Below are 21,798 nucleotides of genomic sequence, written 5' to 3'. Positions count from 1 at the left end.
AGTGAAAAAAAATATTCAGATACTTAATTTCAGTGAAAAAAAAAATTCAGATACTTAATTTGAGTGAAAAAAAAAATTCAGATACTTAATTTCATTGCAACAAAATATTCAGATACTTAATTTCAGTGCAAAAAAATATTCAGATACTTGATTTTGGTGCAAAAAAAATATTCAGATACTTAATTTCAGTTAAAAAAATATTCAGATACTTAATTTTGGTGCAAAAAATATTCAGATACTTAATTTCAGTGAAAAAAAATATATTCAGATACTTAATTTCAGAGGATAAAAAATTCAGATACTTAATTTCAGTTAAAAAAATTTTCAGATACTTAATTTTAGTTAAAACAATATTCAGATACTTAATTTCAGTGCAAAAAAATATTCAGATACTTAATTTTGGTGCAAAAAAATATTCAGATACTTAATTTTGGTGGAAAAAAAATTCAGTGCTGGAAATTCAATAGCATTTCTAATTCAAAATCTGATGAAACAGATTTCCTTCCATACACTTTCTAATGATGGGCTTAAATAAATATTTGTTTGCTTGAAAAATTAAACACATGGTGTCCAGCTGAGTGGACATTTTTGTAACTCCATGAAAAATAGATTGCTAAAACAGTTTCACTTGCATTGTTTTTTTGACACCTAAAGAGGATTAAAATGACTGAAGAAAAAAATGTGGACTAATATTGTCGTAATTCATGCATGAAAGGGTTAAAGCTGAGAGTAAAGTTGAGTTTTATTGTATGAAAAGAGAGAAAACGGAGTTTTTCAGTGAACTAGATGATTAGCTGCAGCACACAGACCAGTGGGAGACGTGATGAATTGTTTCCAGTGTTTGTCGCTATGGAAACCGAGGAAAGTGGGCGGGGCCTGTGACCTCGTACCGTCTGCACGAGCTGTGGGTGATTGACATTTGAAGAGCAGAGCTGTGTCAGTCTGCAACAGAGATTTAAGGACATTGATCTGAAAAAGTGAGCTGAAAGTGTCGAGAATGGGGCAAAAACACGGATCACGTGTCAACAAAGTATCAGAAGGTGGATTAAAAAAAACTATTTGCACCCAAGGTGGGGCTCGAACCAGCAACCTTGTGATTATGAGTCTGATTCTCTACCGACTGAGCTAGCCGGGCTGACGTCACATGGAACGGAACACTGCTATTTAAAGGAAAACCTCAATTGGTTCTGCGCAGCACCGGAAGTGATTTCATGAGGGTTCTGTACGGCCATATATGGGCATGTGTGTCTCTGTGGCGCAGTTCGGCTGTTAACTGAAAGGTTGGTGGTTCGAACTCACCCAGGGACGACTGCTTTGTTTATAGTAATGTTTTGTTAAAGCTATACCTACCGATGTGGCATTTCTCACAGCACTTAGTAAAAGTTTGAACATGAACAACCCACCTCCCTCCAAATGTTCATGGCCTACGTGGGGCTCGAACCAGCAACCTTGAGATTATGAGTCTGATTCTCTACCGACTGAGCTAACCGGGCTGACGTCACATGGAACGGAACACTGCTATATAAAGGAAAACCTCAATGTGTATTTGTGTGTATATATATATATATATATATATATATATATATATATATATATATTTTTTTTTTTTTTTTTTTTTTAATATACTTCTTTGTTTAATTTTTTGTTGATTTATTTTTTTTTATATTTTTTTTTCATTATTATTTTTTCTTTTTCATTTTTTATTTTTTTAATTAATTAATTTATTTATTTTATTATTATTATTTGTGTGCGTGTGTGTATATGTGTGCAAATGTATATGTTTGTCTGTATGCATGTTTTTTTTTGTTTCTCTCTTTTCTTTCCCCTCACACCTCCCTCCTTCAGGTCATCAAAGTGATTGTATGAAGGTGTGCAACTCACTAGTGAAAAAAGCCCTGATGAAGACCAGAGGTTGCAACACGTTGACTGTATTTTTAAAAATGCCATGAATTAATAAAGACATTTTATTTTTACACAAATCCTACAGTGTGCCTAGCATGCGAATGCAGATTTTTTTTTTTTTTTTTTTTTTTGACTCTAAACAACCAGACACACCACAAGTTTCCAGAGAGCACCTGTGGATAATCACCAAGAAGAAGACCCAGCAGCACTTCCACTTTGTTGGATTAGGGTTGGAACACACTTTGGTACCATACCGTTGTGACAATTATTTGAACAGTATTGTACTGCAGAAAGTAGTGTGTTACTATAAAAATGGAAAAGAGGAAAAGGCAATTAACAATAGAAGAGACAGACCATCAGAACACTTAAAAATGTGGGTCTGTCCTACAGAGAAATGTCCAAGAAAGTCCAGGTGTCAGTAAGTCCAGTTTCCTTCACCATCCAAAGGCACTCAGAAACTGGAGGAAATGCTGACAGAAGAGGTGTGGCAGAGCCAAAGACACAACAGAACCAGAAGACAAGTTTATGACATTCAACAACTGGAGTGAGAGGAGACTGACAGGACAACAGCTTCAAACACAGTGAAGATAGTGGTCGTAGGAAGCAAGTCTGAGTTTCAGCTGTGAACAGAAGACTTCCAGTTGCAGGTTTGATGGGTCGAGTTGCAGCAGAAAGCCACTGCTGAGACTTCAGAATAAGAAAAGAGGCTTCCCTGGGCCATGTTCTAGAACTTTTGACCTGTAGTGTATATGTCTAAACATACACAGAAAAATATACATATCAAACACTCTACTAAATACAGTTAGAGCAGCAGTTTGTACAATGTGTACCAGATAAATATTATCTTTATGATCATTTAAAAGAAATGTGAATAAATAAGGGTGCAAAAATGTAGTGGGTTTTTACCCAGTGAAGGGCCTTCAAAATACATGTTCACTGGAAATAACGTTATGATGGAGGAGGAATTATTGTTTGATTATTTGATTTCTTTCTTGGGAAATATGTCTATTAATGTGTTAAAGTATACCCTCAGTACATTCTAAACTGAAGTACTATGGTTTGGACACAATACCAGATGACAACAAACCTGGGAGTTTGTGATGCAATAAGGTCTCTATTCACAAACAATTCCATGAACATAAGTGTGTTCACAATCATTATACTTAGTCAGGAGGGTGTACTGTACAACATAAAAGTATCAGTGTAGATAAACTACTGTATAACACTGGAAATACTGTCATGACTGTTCCATACAACCTTAAGTGGGGTGTATGTCTCTGTGGCGCAATTCGGTTAGTACATCCGGCTGATAACTGAAAGGTTGGTGGTTCGAGCCCACCCAGGGACGACTGGTTTATTTATACTAAGATTAAACCCAAGAGGAATTATTGTGTGTCATAGTTACTCCATTCAAGTATAATTAAAGTAACAGAAAAGGCACAAATTTCAAAATGTACACACACAAATATACATATTAAACACAGTTAGAACAATGATTTGTTCAATATATACCTGATAAATAGTCTCATAATGGGAATTAAAAGAAATGTAGATAAATCAGTGCAAAAATATTTATTGGGTTTTTACCCAGTGAAGGACCTACTATCAATAACTGTGTTTTCATATTATTTAGATTACAGTTTAAAATAGTATGATATTATGTTGTATCCACAAAAAAAAGGATTGTATGAAACCAAATCTGCCAGCATCGTCTCTACTCTTTTAACTGTATTTTGACAGTTGAACAAATGTTATCAAATCAAATTTGATTCTACTACACGTTCCACTAAACACAGTTAGAACAGCAATTTGTACAATATGTACAATATGTACAAGGTAAATATTATCATTATGATAATTAAAAGAAATGTAGATACGTAAGTGCAAAAACGTTTAATGGGTTTTGACCCAGTGAAGAGCGTACTATTAATAATTGTGTTTTCATATTATTCAAATTACAAATAGTATGATATTATGTAGTGACCACAAAAACAGGATTGTATGAAACCTTTTAAGTGTGTTCTACACTTTGAGTGTATGTGACTTCTTTTAAGTGTGTTATGCTTTAAACTCTCTTGTTCTGTTTCCCTTTGTAATTCCATTGTTGTCCGCTAGGGGAGCACATGGAACTCAACCAGAAAGAAGTTGAGGCGCTTCCTAATGAGTGAAAAATCATGCGCCCAACGTGAGACTAAGAGACTGAGATTAAGAGTCTCATGCTCTACCGACTGAGCTAGCCGGGCTACGTCATACAGACGTTAACCGGTGTATAAAAGTGACATCAATACTTTGGGTTAAGTTTTTGATCATTTTTTTCATCGTTTAAGATCCCTAAGAGACAAGACAGACAGAGGTCATGCAAACAAGTTGGATAAGCCAGGTACTTTGTACGATTTGATCTTGGTGGTAGAGAAAATACTTAAAAACTTAAACAACAACAACAACATGGGCCCAGAATACTTACCATCGACTTCAGCCATCTGCCTCATTCCTAAAGAAGAAAACTCATTAGTCTTGTCCAAACAGAACTGTAAACAAACATTTTCAGTTATTCTGGTCTAGGTTTATGTTTCAAGTGATATCAAACATGACTTGACCTCAGTTTAGCTAAACCCATGTTCATTAACCTACTCCAGGCAGACAATGAAGAAAATAAAACAGACAAATTAAACATTAACATGCATTTTTAAGATAACAGAAAGCATTGTAAGGAAGCAGGTTTTTTTTTTTTTACACAACTGTACTGGGACAAAACTTGACATCGCTAAAAGCTTAAATTAAAAAAAAAAAAATTGCACTTTTCAGGAAACATACACACGTTCGTCATCATTGCTAAGTACTAACTACAGGGCATTTTCCTAAAGTTTCAGTTTTTGGCACTACAGAAGTCTAATGTCTGGTACCTGGAAACCCAAGTCCACAAAAAAAAAAAAAAAAACAATGCGTAAAAGGCACGCAATGATGAATAAAAAATAATCAAAATCAAATGCAAGTAACTACACTCATGACTACAGGGACAACAAAGAAAAATAAGAGGTACATAAGAAAAAATATTTTAAAATTGAAATAACAGTCTTTTCCTGTAAACGTACACGTCACCGGTAGATGGCGCCATTTTCAAACAGATGCGCGTGCGTGGATCTGAGGACAGAGCACAGCTGCTGTCAGCATCACTTCTGCGCTCGTGCTCCTATTACAAACTTTCCTTTTTAATCTTTAAAATTGAGCTTACTCATAATATTTCAAGAATTCAATATTCTGAAAATAAAAAAAGCTATGAAAACCACAGTTCTATGTAGCACTTATGATCTTTGCCTAAACTGATGCATTATTTCTACCTGTGTATTTTGTCCCGTGGTTATGTTCTGTTCTTTTCATGTTGTTATATTAATATTGTACTGTTTTTGTTTTTTTTTTTAATATATATTTCCATTGTATTCTGTAGAACAAAAAATAAATAAATAAAACAAGAAAATGGCTGGGCAAAGAACCCCCAACAAAGAAGGAATGGATTGGAATTATTAAAGAAATATACAATACGGAAAAACTAACTTTCTCCTCGAAACACAATTAGGACAAATTTACTAATTATTGGCTAAAATGGACATCTATCACAGAGGATGTGACGCCCCAAAAGTACAGCACCTTGTTTTTCTCATGAGATATATGTCAACATCTGTGTGTTTTATTATCAACATGTGTAAATATGCATTTCAGGAAAATGTACACAAATGTTTATGAAAAATGATGGATGTAACTATGTCAGCAGGTTTACGGGACAATGCAATATGAGAATATATCTGAATCATCTGACTCGGACTGAAACAGGACAATACCCAAACTATCTCAACCTTCTTATTAGGATGGGATAACATTATGACTCATTGACCCACATCTTTATCATTGTACTTTAATTTTTGATGCTACCCTGTCTGTGCTTGTCGATGTCTCTTGTTTTGTATGCAGGCCCGGACTGGCTAATCGGGAGGACCGGGACAATTCCCGGTGGGCCGGTATAATATTTGGGCCGCGAGGGCCGGAGTTCACTTTAAATATGTATTTAATATTTTATTTATTTATTTTTTGGGGCCGGTGTTCAGTCATAACACTGAGTTGACCACGTAATCTGCAGCTGCTGTTCCTGGGCCCCACCCCCTCTACTAGTAAACTGTTTGTTTTCTTCCTGTTTTTTTTTTTTTTTTTGCGGACACACCGTGACCTGGCGTAACATCTCCTTGCATACGGTTAGTAGCTCTATACTGTAGCTGTGGAGCTTTTACGATCTGTGCTCTGTAGGCTATGTCGATGGTCAGCTGTGTTTGCTGTTTGAAACATGGAGAATAGAAAGAGCAAGGGTGGTGTGGAGAAGGCAAGAATTAAAAAGAGGAAAGCTCTGGAAGCAAACGCAGCCAAATGTGACAAAATCTGCAACTTTTTCACAAAAACGACTTCCCGGTTGGAAACAACTACCGTATTTTCCGCACTATAAGGCGCACTTAAACGCCTTTAATTTTCTCAAAAATTGACGGTGCGCCTTTTAACCCGGTGCGCCTTATGTGTGCACTGAGTTCCAAAATCTGTAAAAATGTTGTTGTGCGATTTTAGTAAGCGCTCCGCTTGATTGACTGTCGGACCATTTCCCGCCGACATAGGGACATAATACCTACACCACGTACGCTGGCAGTGATAAACCAATTAGAGAACATGAGAGTGGCTGAGAGAGGTGTATGGAAAGAGACCGGATGTTTTTTTCCACACATCACCGTCTCTGTTGATCTGCGACTCCATGCGCGCCTATATCACTCCTACTGTGAAAAACCAAGTGAAGCAAATGAATTCGGAGCTTGCCATCATTCCGGGAGGATTAACAAAAGAACTCCAGCCACTGGACACTGGTGTAAACAGGGCGTTCAAAGTGAAGTTGCGAGCGTCATGGGAGCGATGGATGAGAGACGGCGAACACACCTTTACTAAGACTGGGAGGCAGCGCCGGGCGAGTTACGCCACCATATGTGAATGGACTGTGGATGCCTGGGCTAAGGTATCTGCTTTGACTGTTGTCCGAGCTTTCGCGAAAGCCGGCATCATTGCTGAACAGCCACCCGGCAACGAGACTGACTCCGACAATGACGAGAGGGAACCCGGCATGTTTGATGGCGAAATTGCCCAGCTGTTCAATTCAGATACAGAAGATGAGAACTTTGATGGATTTGTGACAAAAGATTGATCAAAAAATAATGTGAGTGTATTTTTAAATACTTAGTAGAATAAAGTTCAACCAAACTCATTGTTTTGCTTCCATTACCTTATTTTAGCATGCGCCCAATAATACGGTGCGCCTTATGTATGGCTTCAGTACAGAAATAGACCCCGTAATTGAGACTGCGCCTTACAATCCGGTGCGCCTTATGGTGCGCAAAATACGGTAATAAGGACGATGAACCGGGTAAACCACCTTTCAAGTTAGTTAATTATCGAGTCAGTGAATTGTGTGGCATTGTGACGTGGAACATAACGTTATGTCATTTAAATAATAGTATGATGCGACGCCACGAAAATGGGAAACTTTGTCTTGTAGCTTCTCAGATTCAGAAACCAGATCCAGCACCTGCCATGAGCCCACAAGTCCAGAGTGGGCAGGTAGGACTGCTCAGAGAGGGAAGAGGATTAGAAGAAATAGGCTCCAATGAAGAGTATGGTGTAGGCCTGTTCAGTATGAAAGGTATCTGAGATGCTCCAGGATTCAGCACTACATGAATGAAACTGACACCAAGGCTTTGAAAATAGAAGATCTGTGCTGACAATTCTGAGCATTTTTAAACTGTGCTTTAGTGTCAGAAGCAGAGCCAGGAGCCAGTAGTGATGAGGGGATTGTTCCTGTCAGGATGGAAGGAAAAGGTGAGCTGTTGGAACAGACTGTGTGGACAAGCATTAGTTCCAGTAAAACCACTTTCTAGACCCAAACCATAGTCCTGACCTATTTTAATTTTTATTATTAAAAGTGAGACAGTAAATACACAAAGCCCACAACTGAAAGGCAATAGTATAAAGTCATATTAAATAAGCCTGCATATTTAGCCAGTGTAAAGATCTGAACTGGTTCAGTAAGTCCAAATGTCTGTAGATATTATTTTTTATTGTGATCCAGGTGCAGGCGAGTCTGGAGAAACTGGAGGAAGAGTGAAAGGGAGAGCAGAGTCTACTGATGACAGAGGAGCAGCTCAGCAGCACAACCCTGAACCACTAGGCACAAATGACACAGATGAACAGGAGTCTGTTGTTAGCTTTGACTGCTTTGCTCACCCTCAGTCACAGGATACACATATTTTTTTCTTATCATCCTCGTCAAACCCCTAATATCACTGAACCAAAAGTTTTCAATAGCATCGATGGAACAAACCGCAAGTAAGTTGTGATGGAAATCTTTTGTTGCAGAGGACACCAAAATAATAGTTATTAGAAAGTGCAGCAAGCTTAATTTATTTATTTATTTTTTTTTTTTTTAATATTTTTATACTTTAATTTCATTTCAAACATTTTAAAGGTTTGAAAAATGTTAACACTTATAAGAAAAAAAATATAGATTTTGTTATTGTTGTGTTGTGAGGAATAATAATGTTGGAGATGTGGATGTGCACTCACTGTTAAAATAAATCCACATTGTGAGGCAACCTTTACTTGCGCTGAATTGGAAATATTTTAGAAAATACACTGAATTAGAAGGCTTTGCAGAACAGTGTGTAGACCTAACATGTAAGGTTAGAATTGCATGATTTTAATAATAATCGGTCGTGATCTAAAGTGGGCCGGTCTGAGGTATGAAACTCCAGGGCTGAAAATGAGTCTCAGTCCGGCCCTGGCTGCAACCGATTAATCGCTTCAAACTGATCCAAAAAAAATCATTCAACCACAATTCTCCTGAATCAAAGCTTTGTTTCCTTCATTTCTCTGCTGTTAAACATTGGTTCCACTGTTGTGTTTCACACGGACGCTTATTGTGACGCACAAAGAAGCTTCAATTCAGGAAAACTGCAATAGAATATGTTTCCATTCAATTAATTCGAGTTGATTAATCGAATCGTGAATTTTTGCATTCTCTTCAAGCACCTAATCGATTAATCGGTTGCAGCTCTAATTTAACCCTTTCATGCACACTGGTCACTACAGCGGACAGCTATTCTACAGCTGTTCTCTTGTATACATGGATTTTGTTGTTCTTTTCGTTGTTGTTGTTTTGTTTTTTTACACATATCTTTATTAAAGTTTTAATACACTACATATCTTTTCTGGCATGAATTGGTAACATTATGTAGATCTCTCCTGAGCATAATCACAAGCCACACCATAGTTTTCACACAATTTATCAGTAAATACATGTTTCTGTGCATCTAAAATTAAACATATGGTGTCCAGCTGAATGGACATTTTTGCAACTTCATGAAAAATGGGTTCATAAGAAGTTTTTTTCATTATTATTTTTTTATGCATTTTTAAATTTTTTAAAAAAATTATTTTTATTTAATTAATTTATTTATTTTTCAGAACAAAATTTTCAATTGCATTGTTTTTTCATGCCTAAAGAGGAATAAAAACACTGAGGAAAATATTTTGATTAAGGTTCTCATAATTCATGCATGAAAGGGTTAAAGTGATTTGACAGGTAAGTGTAATAAAACTACATAAGGTGCATCAATATGGTGAAGTAATTCAGGTAAAATACAGTTTTTCATCTTTTCATGGTCATCAAATATGACCCATTTGGACGTTCAGAGGCTCCATAGTTACCGTGGAAACACCGTCATCTTCTACAACATTGATTCACCAGTAAAACCCATGGAGTTGGATCAATAACAGTGGATGGACACTCTGGGTTTATGGTCAGTTAATGATAGATTTAACTGAAATAGTCACTTTTTCTGCAGTTTCTGACATAATGACCTTAACTTTAATATGAGCTTTAATGAACATCTACATGATCAATAAATTAAATATAGGAAAATACCAGATTTTCACTGAAAAAAATGCTAAATATAGAAGATAATATTATAATAAATGATGATAAATCCCTAGAGAGAAAAATTATTTTGGGAACTGCCACAAAAGGAGCACTGGGTCTTTACGGGTTAAACTAGGATGAGTCCAGTGGAGCTGACAACGACACAAGTATCTGTGTGAGATTTTCTACCTTCAGGTTGAGTGGCTTTCAAAAAGGAAAAGAAAAAAGGAAATGGAAAAAGTGAGACGTGTTTATCACTGTGGCGCTTATCTGCAGTGTTAGAGGCTGTAGTAACGGCGAAAAGACCATGAAAAAGTCTTATTGACCATGTGGTTATGTCTGTTAAAGCTGAAACAGAACACAGTGTAAAACAACCAAGGTCGAAAAGAGGAGCTGAAGACATTTACAGGCAGACGCTAACAGAATAATATTGTGAAACTCTGTAATGTGGAGTTTTATTACACATTTTAAAGCTTCTTTGTTAATGGGTGAAAATTCCAAACCACCTAGCTGCGGTTTCTGGATAGATTTATAGATAGATGGAAGTTTTTTTGTACCAGTAGGGTTCATAATGTGCTGTATTAAAGCTAAATAGGCCTTAGCAAATGTTTTCTTGTGTTGACACTGGCTTCTTTATTTGTACATTTCGTCCTGGGATGTGGTTTTATGCTTGAGTGCAGGTGACTGCTGTGGCCAGAGGCACTGGGTTTGTTTTTTTGTTTTGTTTTTTCTTCTTTTGGTCCTGTTCTCATGAATGTGATCTGATTTTTACTTCTAGGTCTATGTAATCCAAATGATCATCATTGTCACTCTTTTTTTTATTCCTTTTTATATTTCTGCAGTGCTTATTGTGGTGGGCTGTGGCTGGCGTCGCTGTGTGTGATGTGTAAGATGGCCATCCTGTTGGACAATAAGGAGATGTACCAGCTCTACAGAAGCACACTGGACAAAGGCAGCACTGCATTCGACAAACTGTTGTGGAACGGTAAGAAGTTTGTGTTCACTGTGGATGTCCACACACACTCTATTTGACTATTCCCACATATGCTCAGAGCATCACGACCAAAACAAAGATTTTTTTTTTCTCTCTTGTCTTCTCTTGTGTCTTGTCCACATGTAGATGCTGTTTTAGGTCAATAAAACAAAGATTTAAAAAAAAAAAAGTTTAAAAACTTATACAGACTCATTTATGTGGAAAATGGGGACTAATGTTGCCTTCACATGCCATCACGAAGATGATCTTTTCCTCTTGTGAAGCATGTTAGGGTTAGGGACATAGCGAAATGAAAAATGGCTGACACATAATTTACCATGTTCTGCTACATGGGGAAAACAGTTTTGAACTGTTAAGGGTTAATTCATTTGCTGCAGCATTTTTTTTTGCATGTTAGGATTGTTATAAATGTGCAAAATCATCAGGTAACAGCTGCAAATGTTAAAGGTGCGGGAGACTTTCATGACCAATTTTTCATCAGATCTGTCAAACCTCAGTCATATCCTCAGTGTCATGAATCTGTCAGTCTGTCTGTCATTACTCACCTGAATCTCTTGCATTACGTTGAACAGCTTCGAGGTGCCATCCACCAGAAACAAACCATGTGTTTACAAACCGACCCAGGACGTCACTCAGGCAACTTTGGAATTTTGTCGCGATGTGCATTGTGGGAAACGGAGGTTGGCGCAGCCACCTGGCAGTGGCAGTGCGACCATATGGTATTATATGGATGAAACAAACACGTGGAAACGGCTGGAGGAATATGCACAGAAGGAAGAGAGCTCCTGCCGTTTCCGATCATGTCTGTTCCAGCTGCCGCTGTAAGGCGGCTGCGCGAGCCTTCGTTTTCCACAATACTCGTCGCGACAAAATTCCAAAGATGCCCGAGTGACCTCCCGGCTCATTTGTAAACATATGGACTGTTTCTGGTGGATGGCACTTCGAAATTGTTCACCATAATGCAAGAGATTCAGGTGAGTAACCACAGAAAGACTTACAGATTCATGGTACTGAGGATAGGACTGAGGTTTGACAGTTTCCCGCACCTGTAAAAGAAAGTTGGTAAATAGAATTCAGAGCTTGATCTGTATTTCTTCAAAAATCACTTCATCTTGAAACAGAAACAACACAATATGGACAAAAGTATTGAGACACCTTGAATTCAGTTGTTTCTTTACTAACGGGTCTGGGATACAAAACGATAACAACTAATGTCATAATACAGTTTTATATTGTGATAAAGATTATGGCATTTCATTGGTTTTCTTTAAAATGAATTAAATTGAGCTTTTCTTCCAAATTTTTGGTTGTTTTTTCTTAATTTCTCTCAACACTGATTTTGTTTTTTTATCCATTATTATGATTAAATGTTCTGCCACTAAATTTTTAAAATATTTTTCATGCTCTGACTGTAAACAGTAATTTTCTACCACAACTAACAATCTACTTTCTACATCTCACTGAGGAAGAAAAATCTCCCATGAAACTTGAAGGAAATGTTGATGTTTCTAAACTATAAGGACATAAATACACTGGGACACATCTTGGTTACTGCCTGTAGTTTATATATTCACCTGATGACTTCCACACAGTAGCTTCAGCCTTGAAATGCCTTTGTTTTTGTACTTTCCCCGTTGTGTTTAGGCAAGTATTACAACTATGACAGCAGTGGGAGGGACCTGTCGAACAGCGTTATGTCTGACCAGTGTGCTGGACATTGGTTCCTGAGGGCCTCCGGCTTAGGAGACGGAGAATTCAAGGTCAGACACAACTACTGTTTTTAACCAGCAACCAAAGTTATAAACTAAGTGGGTTGAATTTACAGAAGGACAAACCTGTGCAGTGTGGTCTGAGCATGCTCTGTGTCCTCTAAGGCTTTTCCACAGGAGAAGATCCGCAGTGCGCTGAAGTCCGTGTATGAACTGAATGTGATGAGTTTTGCCGGAGGTCACATGGGAGCGGTCAATGGGATGCGTCCTGAAGGAGTACCGGACCGCTCCAGTGTCCAGTCTGATGAGGTCTGGATCGGAGTCGTGTATGGGCTGGCAGCGACTATGATCCATGAGGTTGGTCTACATGTGCAGGCTGCATACACACATGTTCAGTTCAGTCCGACTCTGTACTCATGAAGCCCAGTGAGCTTTGGGATGTTTGTGTCTCAGTAAGGGTTATGCATCTAATTAGTTTATAAATGAACCATATTCCAATTTTTATGTTTTTTTTTGGGGGGGGGGGTTTGTTTGTTTTTCTCTTCAACTTGCAACTTCATTTGAGTCTCAGAGAATAGTTACCCTTTTTTTCCCCTTAATTTGTGGTGGTTTAGTTGTAAATTATGGTGACACATGTACAGGGTGGGGAAGCAAAATTTACAATGAACATTTAGTTGTTTTTTCTCAGCAGGCACTACGTCAACTGTTTTGAAACCAAACATATATTGATGTCATAATCATACCTAACACTATTATCCATACCTTTTCAGAAACTTTTGCCCATATGAGTAATCAGGAAAGCAAACGTCAAAGAGTGTGTGATTTGCTGAATGCACTCGTCACACCAAAGGAGATTTCAAAAATAGTTGGAGTGTCCATAAAGACTGTTTATAATGGAAAGAAGAGAATGACTATGAGCAAAACTATTACGAGAAAGTCTGGAAGATACTATTAAAGAAGAATGGGAGAAGTTGTCACCCCAATATTTGAGGAACACTTGCGCAAGTTTCAGGAAGCGTGTGAAGGCAGTTATTGAGAAAGAAGGAGGACACAGAATAAAAACATTTTCTATTATGTACATTTTCTTGGGGCAAATAAATTCTCATGACTTTCAATAAACTAATTGGTCATACACTGTCTTTCAATCCCTGCCTCAAAATATTGTCAATTTTGCTTCCCCACCCTGTACAGTTGCGGAAAAAATTATTAGACCACCCTTTTTTCTTCAGATACTTGACTTTCACTGCTGCTGTTTATGGGTGTAGTCCAGTAATCATTCAGATCTGGGATCACTCACAGGTCCGGTTTAAAATAATCAGACATAGACGGTACTGACAGCAGCTCCAGAGAAACACTTCCAAGTAAACATGAATCTGAACCGACTGAAATGATGTAGTGCTTTGAATGTGCAACATCTGCTGCAACCAAAATTAGATTTTATAACTGATTTTTCATTGTCCGACCATAACCGGACACTTGAAAATAGTCGCTTTTCCATTGACCCTCAAATTGTGTGAATATAACCTGCGCATAAGTATTTGCCTGATGGAAAAACGACAACTTTGCCAAAGTTTTTGCGAAGGCAAGATGTGGTTTTTCAGGCGTAGCGCAAATGCTACATTGCACAAAACTGCAATGGAAAGACCTTTTTCCACAACTAGAGTCACGTGACTAAAAAAAGCCGGATGTTGACGGATGTTATAACAAGCGAAGAAGAAGAGTTTTAAAAGAAACATGTGGACACACCAGGACACCCAATCATTTTTTAATTTAGTACAGGATGGAGGGGTAGTATATAATAATAATGAGTATATCTGTAAATCAACACCATATTTATGTTTGTTGCCATGTTTATGGAATGACTTCTCATATCATCTCGCGATTATAAATAAACAAATCATCGCATTTGTGATTGAATGGAAAAAAGACAACATACATTTCTCTGTAGGACAGACCCACATTTTTAAGTGTTCTGATGGTCTGTCTCTTCTATTGTTAATTGCCTTTTCCTCTTTTCCATTTTTATAGTAACACACTACTTTCTGCAGTACAATACTGTTCAAATAATTGTCACAACGGTATGGTACCAAAGTGTGTTCCAACCCTAATCCAACAAAGTGGAAGTGCTGCTGGGTCTTCTTCTTGGTGATTATCCACAGGTGCTCTCTGGAAACTTGTGGTGTGTCTGGTTGTTTAGAGTCAAAAAAAAAAAAAAAATCTGCATTCGCATGCTAGGCACACTGTAGGATTTGTGTAAAAATAAAATGTCTTTATTAATTCATGGCATTTTTTAAAAATACAGTCAACGTGTTGCAACCTCTGGTCTTCATCAGGGCTTTTTTCACTAGTGAGTTGCACACCTTCATACAATCACTTTGATGACCTGAAGGAGGGAGGTGTGAGGGGAAAGAAAAGAGAGAAACAAAAAAAAACATGCATACAGACAAACATATACATTTGCACACATATACACACACGCACACAAATAATAATAATAAAATAAATTAATTAATTAATTTAAAAAAATAATAAATGAAAAAGAAAAAATAATAATGAAAAAAATATATAAAAAAAAATAAATCAACAAAAAACAAAACAAAGAAGTATATTTAAAAAAAAAAAAAAAAAAATATATATATATATATATATATATACACAAATACACATTGAGGTTTTCCTTTAAATAGTAGTGTTCCGTTCCATGTGACGTCAGCCCGGTTAGCTCAGTCGGTAGAGAATCAGACTCATAATCTTAAGGTTGCTGGTTCGAGCCCCACATTGGGCGCAAACATTTGGAGGGAGGTGGATTGTTCATGTTCAAAATTTCACTAAGTGCTGTGAGAAATGCCACATCGGTAGGTATAGCTTTAACAAAACATTACTATAAACAAAGCAGTCGTCCCTGGGTGAGTTCGAACCACCAACCTTTCAGTTAACAGCCGAACTGCGCCACAGAGACACTCATGCCCATATATGGCCGTACAGAACCCTCATGAAATTACTTCCGGTGCTGCGCAGAACCAATTGTGGTTTTCCTTTAAATAGCAGTGTTCCGTTCCATGTGACGTCAGCCCGGCTAGCTCAGTCGGTAGAGAATCAGACTCATAATCTCAAGGTTGCTGGTTCGAGCCCCACGTTGGGTGCCAACAGTTTTTTTTAATCCACCTTCTGATACTTTGTTGACACGTGATCCGTGTTTTTGCCCCATTCTCGACACTTTCAGCTCACTTTTTCAGATCAATGTCCTTAAATCTCTGTTGCAGACTGACACAGCTCTGCTCTTCAAATGTCAATCACCCACAGCTCGTGCAGACGGGACGAGGTCACAGGCCCCGCCCACTTTCCTCGGTTTCCATAGCGACAAACATATTAAATTGAAATTAAGTATCTGATTTTTTTTTTTCACTGAAATTAAGTGTCTGAATTTTTTTTTTCACTGAAATTAAGTGTCTGAATTTTTTTTTTCACTGAAATTAAGTATCTGAATATTTTTTTAACTAAAATTAAGTATCTGAATTTTTTATGCTCTGAAATTAAGTGTCTGAATTTTTTTTTTCACTCAAATTAAGTATCTGAATATTTTTTTCACTGAAATTAAGTATCTGAATTTTTTATGCTCTGAAATTAAGTATCTGAATTTTTCTTTTCACTCAAAATAAGTGCCTGAATTTTTTTTTTTCACTGAAATTAAGTATCTGAATATTTTTTTCACTGAAATTAAGTATCTGAATATTTTTTTGCACCAAAATTAAGTATCTGAATATTTTTTTGCATTGAAATTATGTATCTGAATGTTTTTTGCACGAAATTAAGCATCTGAATATTTTTTGCACTGAAATTAAGTATTTGAATATTTTGTTGCACTGAAATTAAGTATCTGAATTTTTTTTTCACTCAAATTAAGTGTCTGAATTTTTTTTTTTTCACTGAAATTAAGTATCTGAATTTTTTTTTTGCACTGAAATTAAGTATTTGAATATTTTTTTGCACTGAAATTAAGTATCTGAATTTTTTTTTTCACTGAAATTAAGTATCTGAATATTTTTTGCACTGAAATTAAGTATCTGAATATTTTTTTGCAATGAAATTAAGTATCTGAATTTTTTTTTTTCACTCAAATTAAGTATCTGAATATTTTTTTCACTGAAATTAAGTAATTTAATTTTTTATGCTCTGAAATTAAGTATCTGAATTTTTCTTTTCACTCAAATTAAGTGCCTGAATTTTTTTTTTTTCACTGAAATTAAGTATCTGAATTTTTTTTTTCACTGAAATTAAGTATCTGAATATTTTTTTTCACTGAAATTAAGTATCTGAATATTTTTTGCACCAAAATTAAGTATCTGAATTTTGTTTTTTCACCAAAATTAAATATCTGAATATTTTTTTGCACCGAAATTAAGTATCTGAATATTTTTTGCACGAAATTAAGCATCTGAATATTTTTTGCACTGAAATTAAGTATTTGAATATTTTGTTGCACTGAAATTAAGCACCTGAATTTTTCTTTTTCACTGAAATTAAGTATCTGAATATTTTTTTTCACTGAAATTAAGTATCTGAATATTTTTTGCACCAAAATTAAGTATCTGAATTTTGTTTTTTCACCAAAATTAAATATCTGAATATTTTTTTGCACCGAAATTAAGTATCTGAATATTTTTTGCACGAAATTAAGCATCTGAATATTTTTTGCACTGAAATTAAGTATTGAATATTTTGTTGCACTGAAATTAAGCACCTGAATTTTTCTTTTTCACTGAAATTAATTATATGAATTTTTTTTTTTCACTCAAATTAAGTATCTGAATATTTTTTTCACTAAAATTAAGTATCTGAATTTTTTATGCTCTGAAATTAAGTATCTGAATTTTTCTTTTCACTCAAAATAAGTGCCTGAATTTTTTTTTTTTCACTGAAATTAAGTATCTGAATTTTTTATGCTCCTAAATTAAGTATCTGAATTTTGCTTTTCACTCAAATTAAGTGTCTGAATTTTTTTTTTCACTCAAATTAAGTATCTGAATATTTTTTTCACTAAAATTAAGTATCTGAATTTTTTATGCTCTGAAATTAAGTATCTGAATTTTTCTTTTCACTCAAAATAAGTGCCTGAATTTTTTTTTTTTCACTGAAATTAAGTATCTGAATTTTTTATGCTCCTAAATTAAGTATCTGAATTTTGCTTTTCACTCAAATTAAGTGTCTGAATTTTTTTTTTTCACTGAAATTAAGTATCTGAATATTTTTTTCACTGAAATTAAGTATCTGAATATTTTTTTGCACCAAAATTAAGTATCTGAATATTTTTTTGCATTGAAATTATGTATCTGAATGTTTTTTGCACGAAATTAAGCATCTGAATATTTTTTGCACTGAAATTAAGTATTTGAATATTTTGTTGCACTGAAATTAAGTATCTGAATTTTTTTTTCACTCAAATTAAGTGTCTGAATTTTTTTTTTTTCACTGAAATTAAGTATCTGAATTTTTTTTTTGCACTGAAATTAAGTATTTGAATATTTTTTTGCACTGAAATTAAGTATCTGAATTTTTTTTTTCACTGAAATTAAGTATCTGAATATTTTTTGCACTGAAATTAAGTATCTGAATATTTTTTTGCAATGAAATTAAGTATCTGAATTTTTTTTTTTCACTCAAATTAAGTATCTGAATATTTTTTTCACTGAAATTAAGTAATTTAATTTTTTATGCTCTGAAATTAAGTATCTGAATTTTTCTTTTCACTCAAATTAAGTGCCTGAATTTTTTTTTTTTCACTGAAATTAAGTATCTGAATTTTTTTTTTCACTGAAATTAAGTATCTGAATATTTTTTTTCACTGAAATTAAGTATCTGAATATTTTTTGCACCAAAATTAAGTATCTGAATTTTGTTTTTTCACCAAAATTAAATATCTGAATATTTTTTTGCACCGAAATTAAGTATCTGAATATTTTTTGCACGAAATTAAGCATCTGAATATTTTTTGCACTGAAATTAAGTATTTGAATATTTTGTTGCACTGAAATTAAGCACCTGAATTTTTCTTTTTCACTGAAATTAATTATATGAATATTTTTTTTCACTGAAATTAAGTATCTGAATTTTTTATGCTCTGAAATTAAGTATCTGAATTTTTTTTTTTCACTCAAATTAAGTGTCTGAATTTTTTTTTTTTTCACTGAAATTAAGTATCTGAATTTTGTTTTTGCACTGAAATTAAGTATTTGAATATTTTTTTGCACTGAAATTAAGTATCTGAATTTTTTTTTTCACTGAAATTAAGTATCTGAATATTTTTTGCACTGAAATTAAGTATCTGAATATTTTTTTGCAATGAAATTAAGTATCTGAATATTTTTTTCACTGAAATTAAGTGTCTGAATTTTTTATGCTCTGAAATGAAGTATCTGAATTTTTCTTTTCACTCAAATTAAGTGTTTGATTTTTTTTTTTTTTTTTCACTGAAATTAAGTATCTGAATATTTTTTTGCACCAAAATTAAGTATCTGAATAGTTTTTAGCACTGAAATTAAGTATCTGAATTTTTTATGCTCTGAAATGCACAGATACTTGTGTCGTTGTCAGCTCCACTGGACTCATCCTAGTTTAACCCGTAAAGACCCAGTGCTCCTTTTGTGGCAGTTCCCAAAGTAATTTTTCTCTCTAGGGATTTATCATCATTTATTATAATATTATCTTCTGTATTTAGCATTTTTTCAGTGAAAATCTGGTATTTTCCTATATTTAATTTATTGATCATGTAGATGTTCATTAAAGCTCATATTAAAGTTAAGGTCATTATGTCAGAAACTGCAGAAAAAGTGACTATTTCAGTTAAATCTATCATTAACTGACCATAAACCCAGAGTGTCCATCCACTGTTATTGATCCAACTCCATGGGTTTTACTGGTGAATCAATGTTGTAGAAGATGACGGTGTTTCCACGGTAACTATGGAGCCTCTGAACGTCCAAATGGGTCATATTTGATGACCATGAAAAGATGAAAAACTGTATTTTACCTGAATTACTTCACCATATTGATGCACCTTATGTAGTTTTATTACACTTACCTGTCAAATCACTTTAACCCTTTCATGCATGAATTATGAGAACCTTAATCAAAATATTTTCCTCAGTGTTTTTATTCCTCTTTAGGCATGAAAAAACAATGCAATTGAAAATTTTGTTCTGAAAAATAAATAAATTAATTAAATAAAAATAATTTTTAAAAAAATTTAAAAATGCATAAAAAAATAATAATGAAAAAAACTTCTTATGAACCCATTTTTCATGAAGTTGCAAAAATGTCCATTCAGCTGGACACCATATGTTTAATTTTAGATGCACAGAAACATGTATTTACTGATAAATTGTGTGAAAACTATGGTGTGGCTTGTGATTATGCTCAGGAGAGATCTACATAATGTTACCAATTCATGCCAGAAAAGATATGTAGTGTATTAAAACTTTAATAAAGATATGTGTAAAAAAACAAAACAACAACAACGAAAAGAACAACAAAATCCATGTATACAAGAGAACAGCTGTAGAATAGCTGTCCGCTGTAGTGACCAGTGTGCATGAAAGGGTTAAATTAGAGCTGCAACCGATTAATCGATTAGGTGCTTGAAGAGAATGCAAAAATTCACGATTCGATTAATCAACTCGAATTAATTGAATGGAAACATATTCTATTGCAGTTTTCCTGAATTGAAGCTTCTTTGTGCGTCACAATAAGCGTCCGTGTGAAACACAACAGTGGAACCAATGTTTAACAGCAGAGAAATGAAGGAAACAAAGCTCTGATTCAGGAGAATTGTGGTTGAATGATTTTTTTTTGGATCAGTTTGAAGCGATTAATCGGTTGCAGCCAGGGCCGGACTGAGACTCATTTTCAGCCCTGGAGTTTCATACCTCAGACCGGCCCACTTTAGATCACGACCGATTATTATTAAAATCATGCAATTCTAACCTTACATGTTAGGTCTACACACTGTTCTGCAAAGCCTTCTAATTCAGTGTATTTTCTAAAATATTTCCAATTCAGCGCAAGTAAAGGTTGCCTCACAATGTGGATTTATTTTAACAGTGAGTGCACATCCACATCTCCAACATTATTATTCCTCACAACACAACAATAACAAAATCTATATTTTTTTTCTTATAAGTGTTAACATTTTTCAAACCTTTAAAATGTTTGAAATGAAATTAAAGTATAAAAATATTTAAAAAAAAAAAAATAAATAAATAAATTAAGCTTGCTGCACTTTCTAATAACTATTATTTTTGTATCCTCTGCAACAAAAGATTTCCATCACAACTTACTTGCGGTTTGTTCCATCGATGCTATTGAAAACTTTTGGTTCAGTGATATTAGGGGTTTGACGAGGATGATAAGAAAAAAATATGTGTATCCTGTGACTGAGGGTGAGCAAAGCAGTCAAAGCTAACAACAGACTCCTGTTCATCTGTGTCATTTGTGCCTAGTGGTTCAGGGTTGTGCTGCTGAGCTGCTCCTCTGTCATCAGTAGACTCTGCTCTCCCTTTCACTCTTCCTCCAGTTTCTCCAGACTCGCCTGCACCTGGATCACAATAAAAAATAATATCTACAGACATTTGGACTTACTGAACCAGTTCAGATCTTTACACTGGCTAAATATGCAGGCTTATTTAATATTACTTTATGCTATTGCCTTTCAGTTGTGGGCTTTGTGTATTTACTGTCTCACTTTTAATAATAAAAATTAAAATAGGTCAGGACTATGGTTTGGGTCTAGAAAGTGGTTTTACTGGAACTAATGCTTGTCCACACAGTCTGTTCCAACAGCTCACCTTTTCCTTCCATCCTGACAGGAACAATCCCCTCATCACTACTGGCTCCTGGCTCTGCTTCTGACACTAAAGCACAGTTTAAAAATGCTCAGAATTGTCAGCACAGATCTTCTATTTTCAAAGCCTTGGTGTCAGTTTCATTCATGTAGTGCTGAATCCTGGAGCATCTCAGATACCTTTCATACTGAACAGGCCTACACCATACTCTTCATTGGAGCCTATTTCTTCTAATCCTCTTCCTCTCTGAGCAGTCCTACCTGCCCACTCTGGACTTGTGGGCTCATGGCAGGTGCTGGATCTGGTTTCTGAATCTGAGAAGCTACAAGACAAAGTTTCCCACTTTCGTGGCGTCGCATC

The 21,798-nt window shown here is 35.0% G+C and overlaps 2 protein-coding genes across 2 annotated transcripts in view; one reads left to right on the top strand and one right to left on the bottom strand.

The window, feature by feature from the left end:
• LOC115438497 (non-lysosomal glucosylceramidase-like) overlaps positions 1-21,798 on the bottom strand; it is a 203,364-nt gene that overhangs the window by 79,801 nt on the left and 101,765 nt on the right. The window lies entirely within an intron of this gene.
• Positions 10,174-21,798, top strand: part of LOC115438498 (non-lysosomal glucosylceramidase-like) — a 45,275-nt gene continuing 33,650 nt past the window's right edge. Inside the window, exons 1-4 of the mRNA XM_030162148.1 lie at positions 10,174-10,345; positions 10,741-10,883; positions 12,537-12,652; positions 12,767-12,958. Of these exons, the coding sequence (XP_030018008.1) occupies positions 10,781-10,883; positions 12,537-12,652; positions 12,767-12,958 (411 nt within the window). The 5' untranslated portion in view covers positions 10,174-10,345; positions 10,741-10,780. The remainder of the gene's footprint in view (positions 10,346-10,740; positions 10,884-12,536; positions 12,653-12,766; positions 12,959-21,798) is intronic.

The sequence above is a fragment of the Sphaeramia orbicularis genome, chromosome 18 (assembly GCF_902148855.1).
Source record: "Sphaeramia orbicularis chromosome 18, fSphaOr1.1, whole genome shotgun sequence".
Classification (NCBI taxonomy): domain Eukaryota; kingdom Metazoa; phylum Chordata; class Actinopteri; order Kurtiformes; family Apogonidae; genus Sphaeramia; species Sphaeramia orbicularis.
Note: the sequence above shows the minus strand (reverse complement) of the source record. Positions and strands in the feature narration are given on the sequence as shown.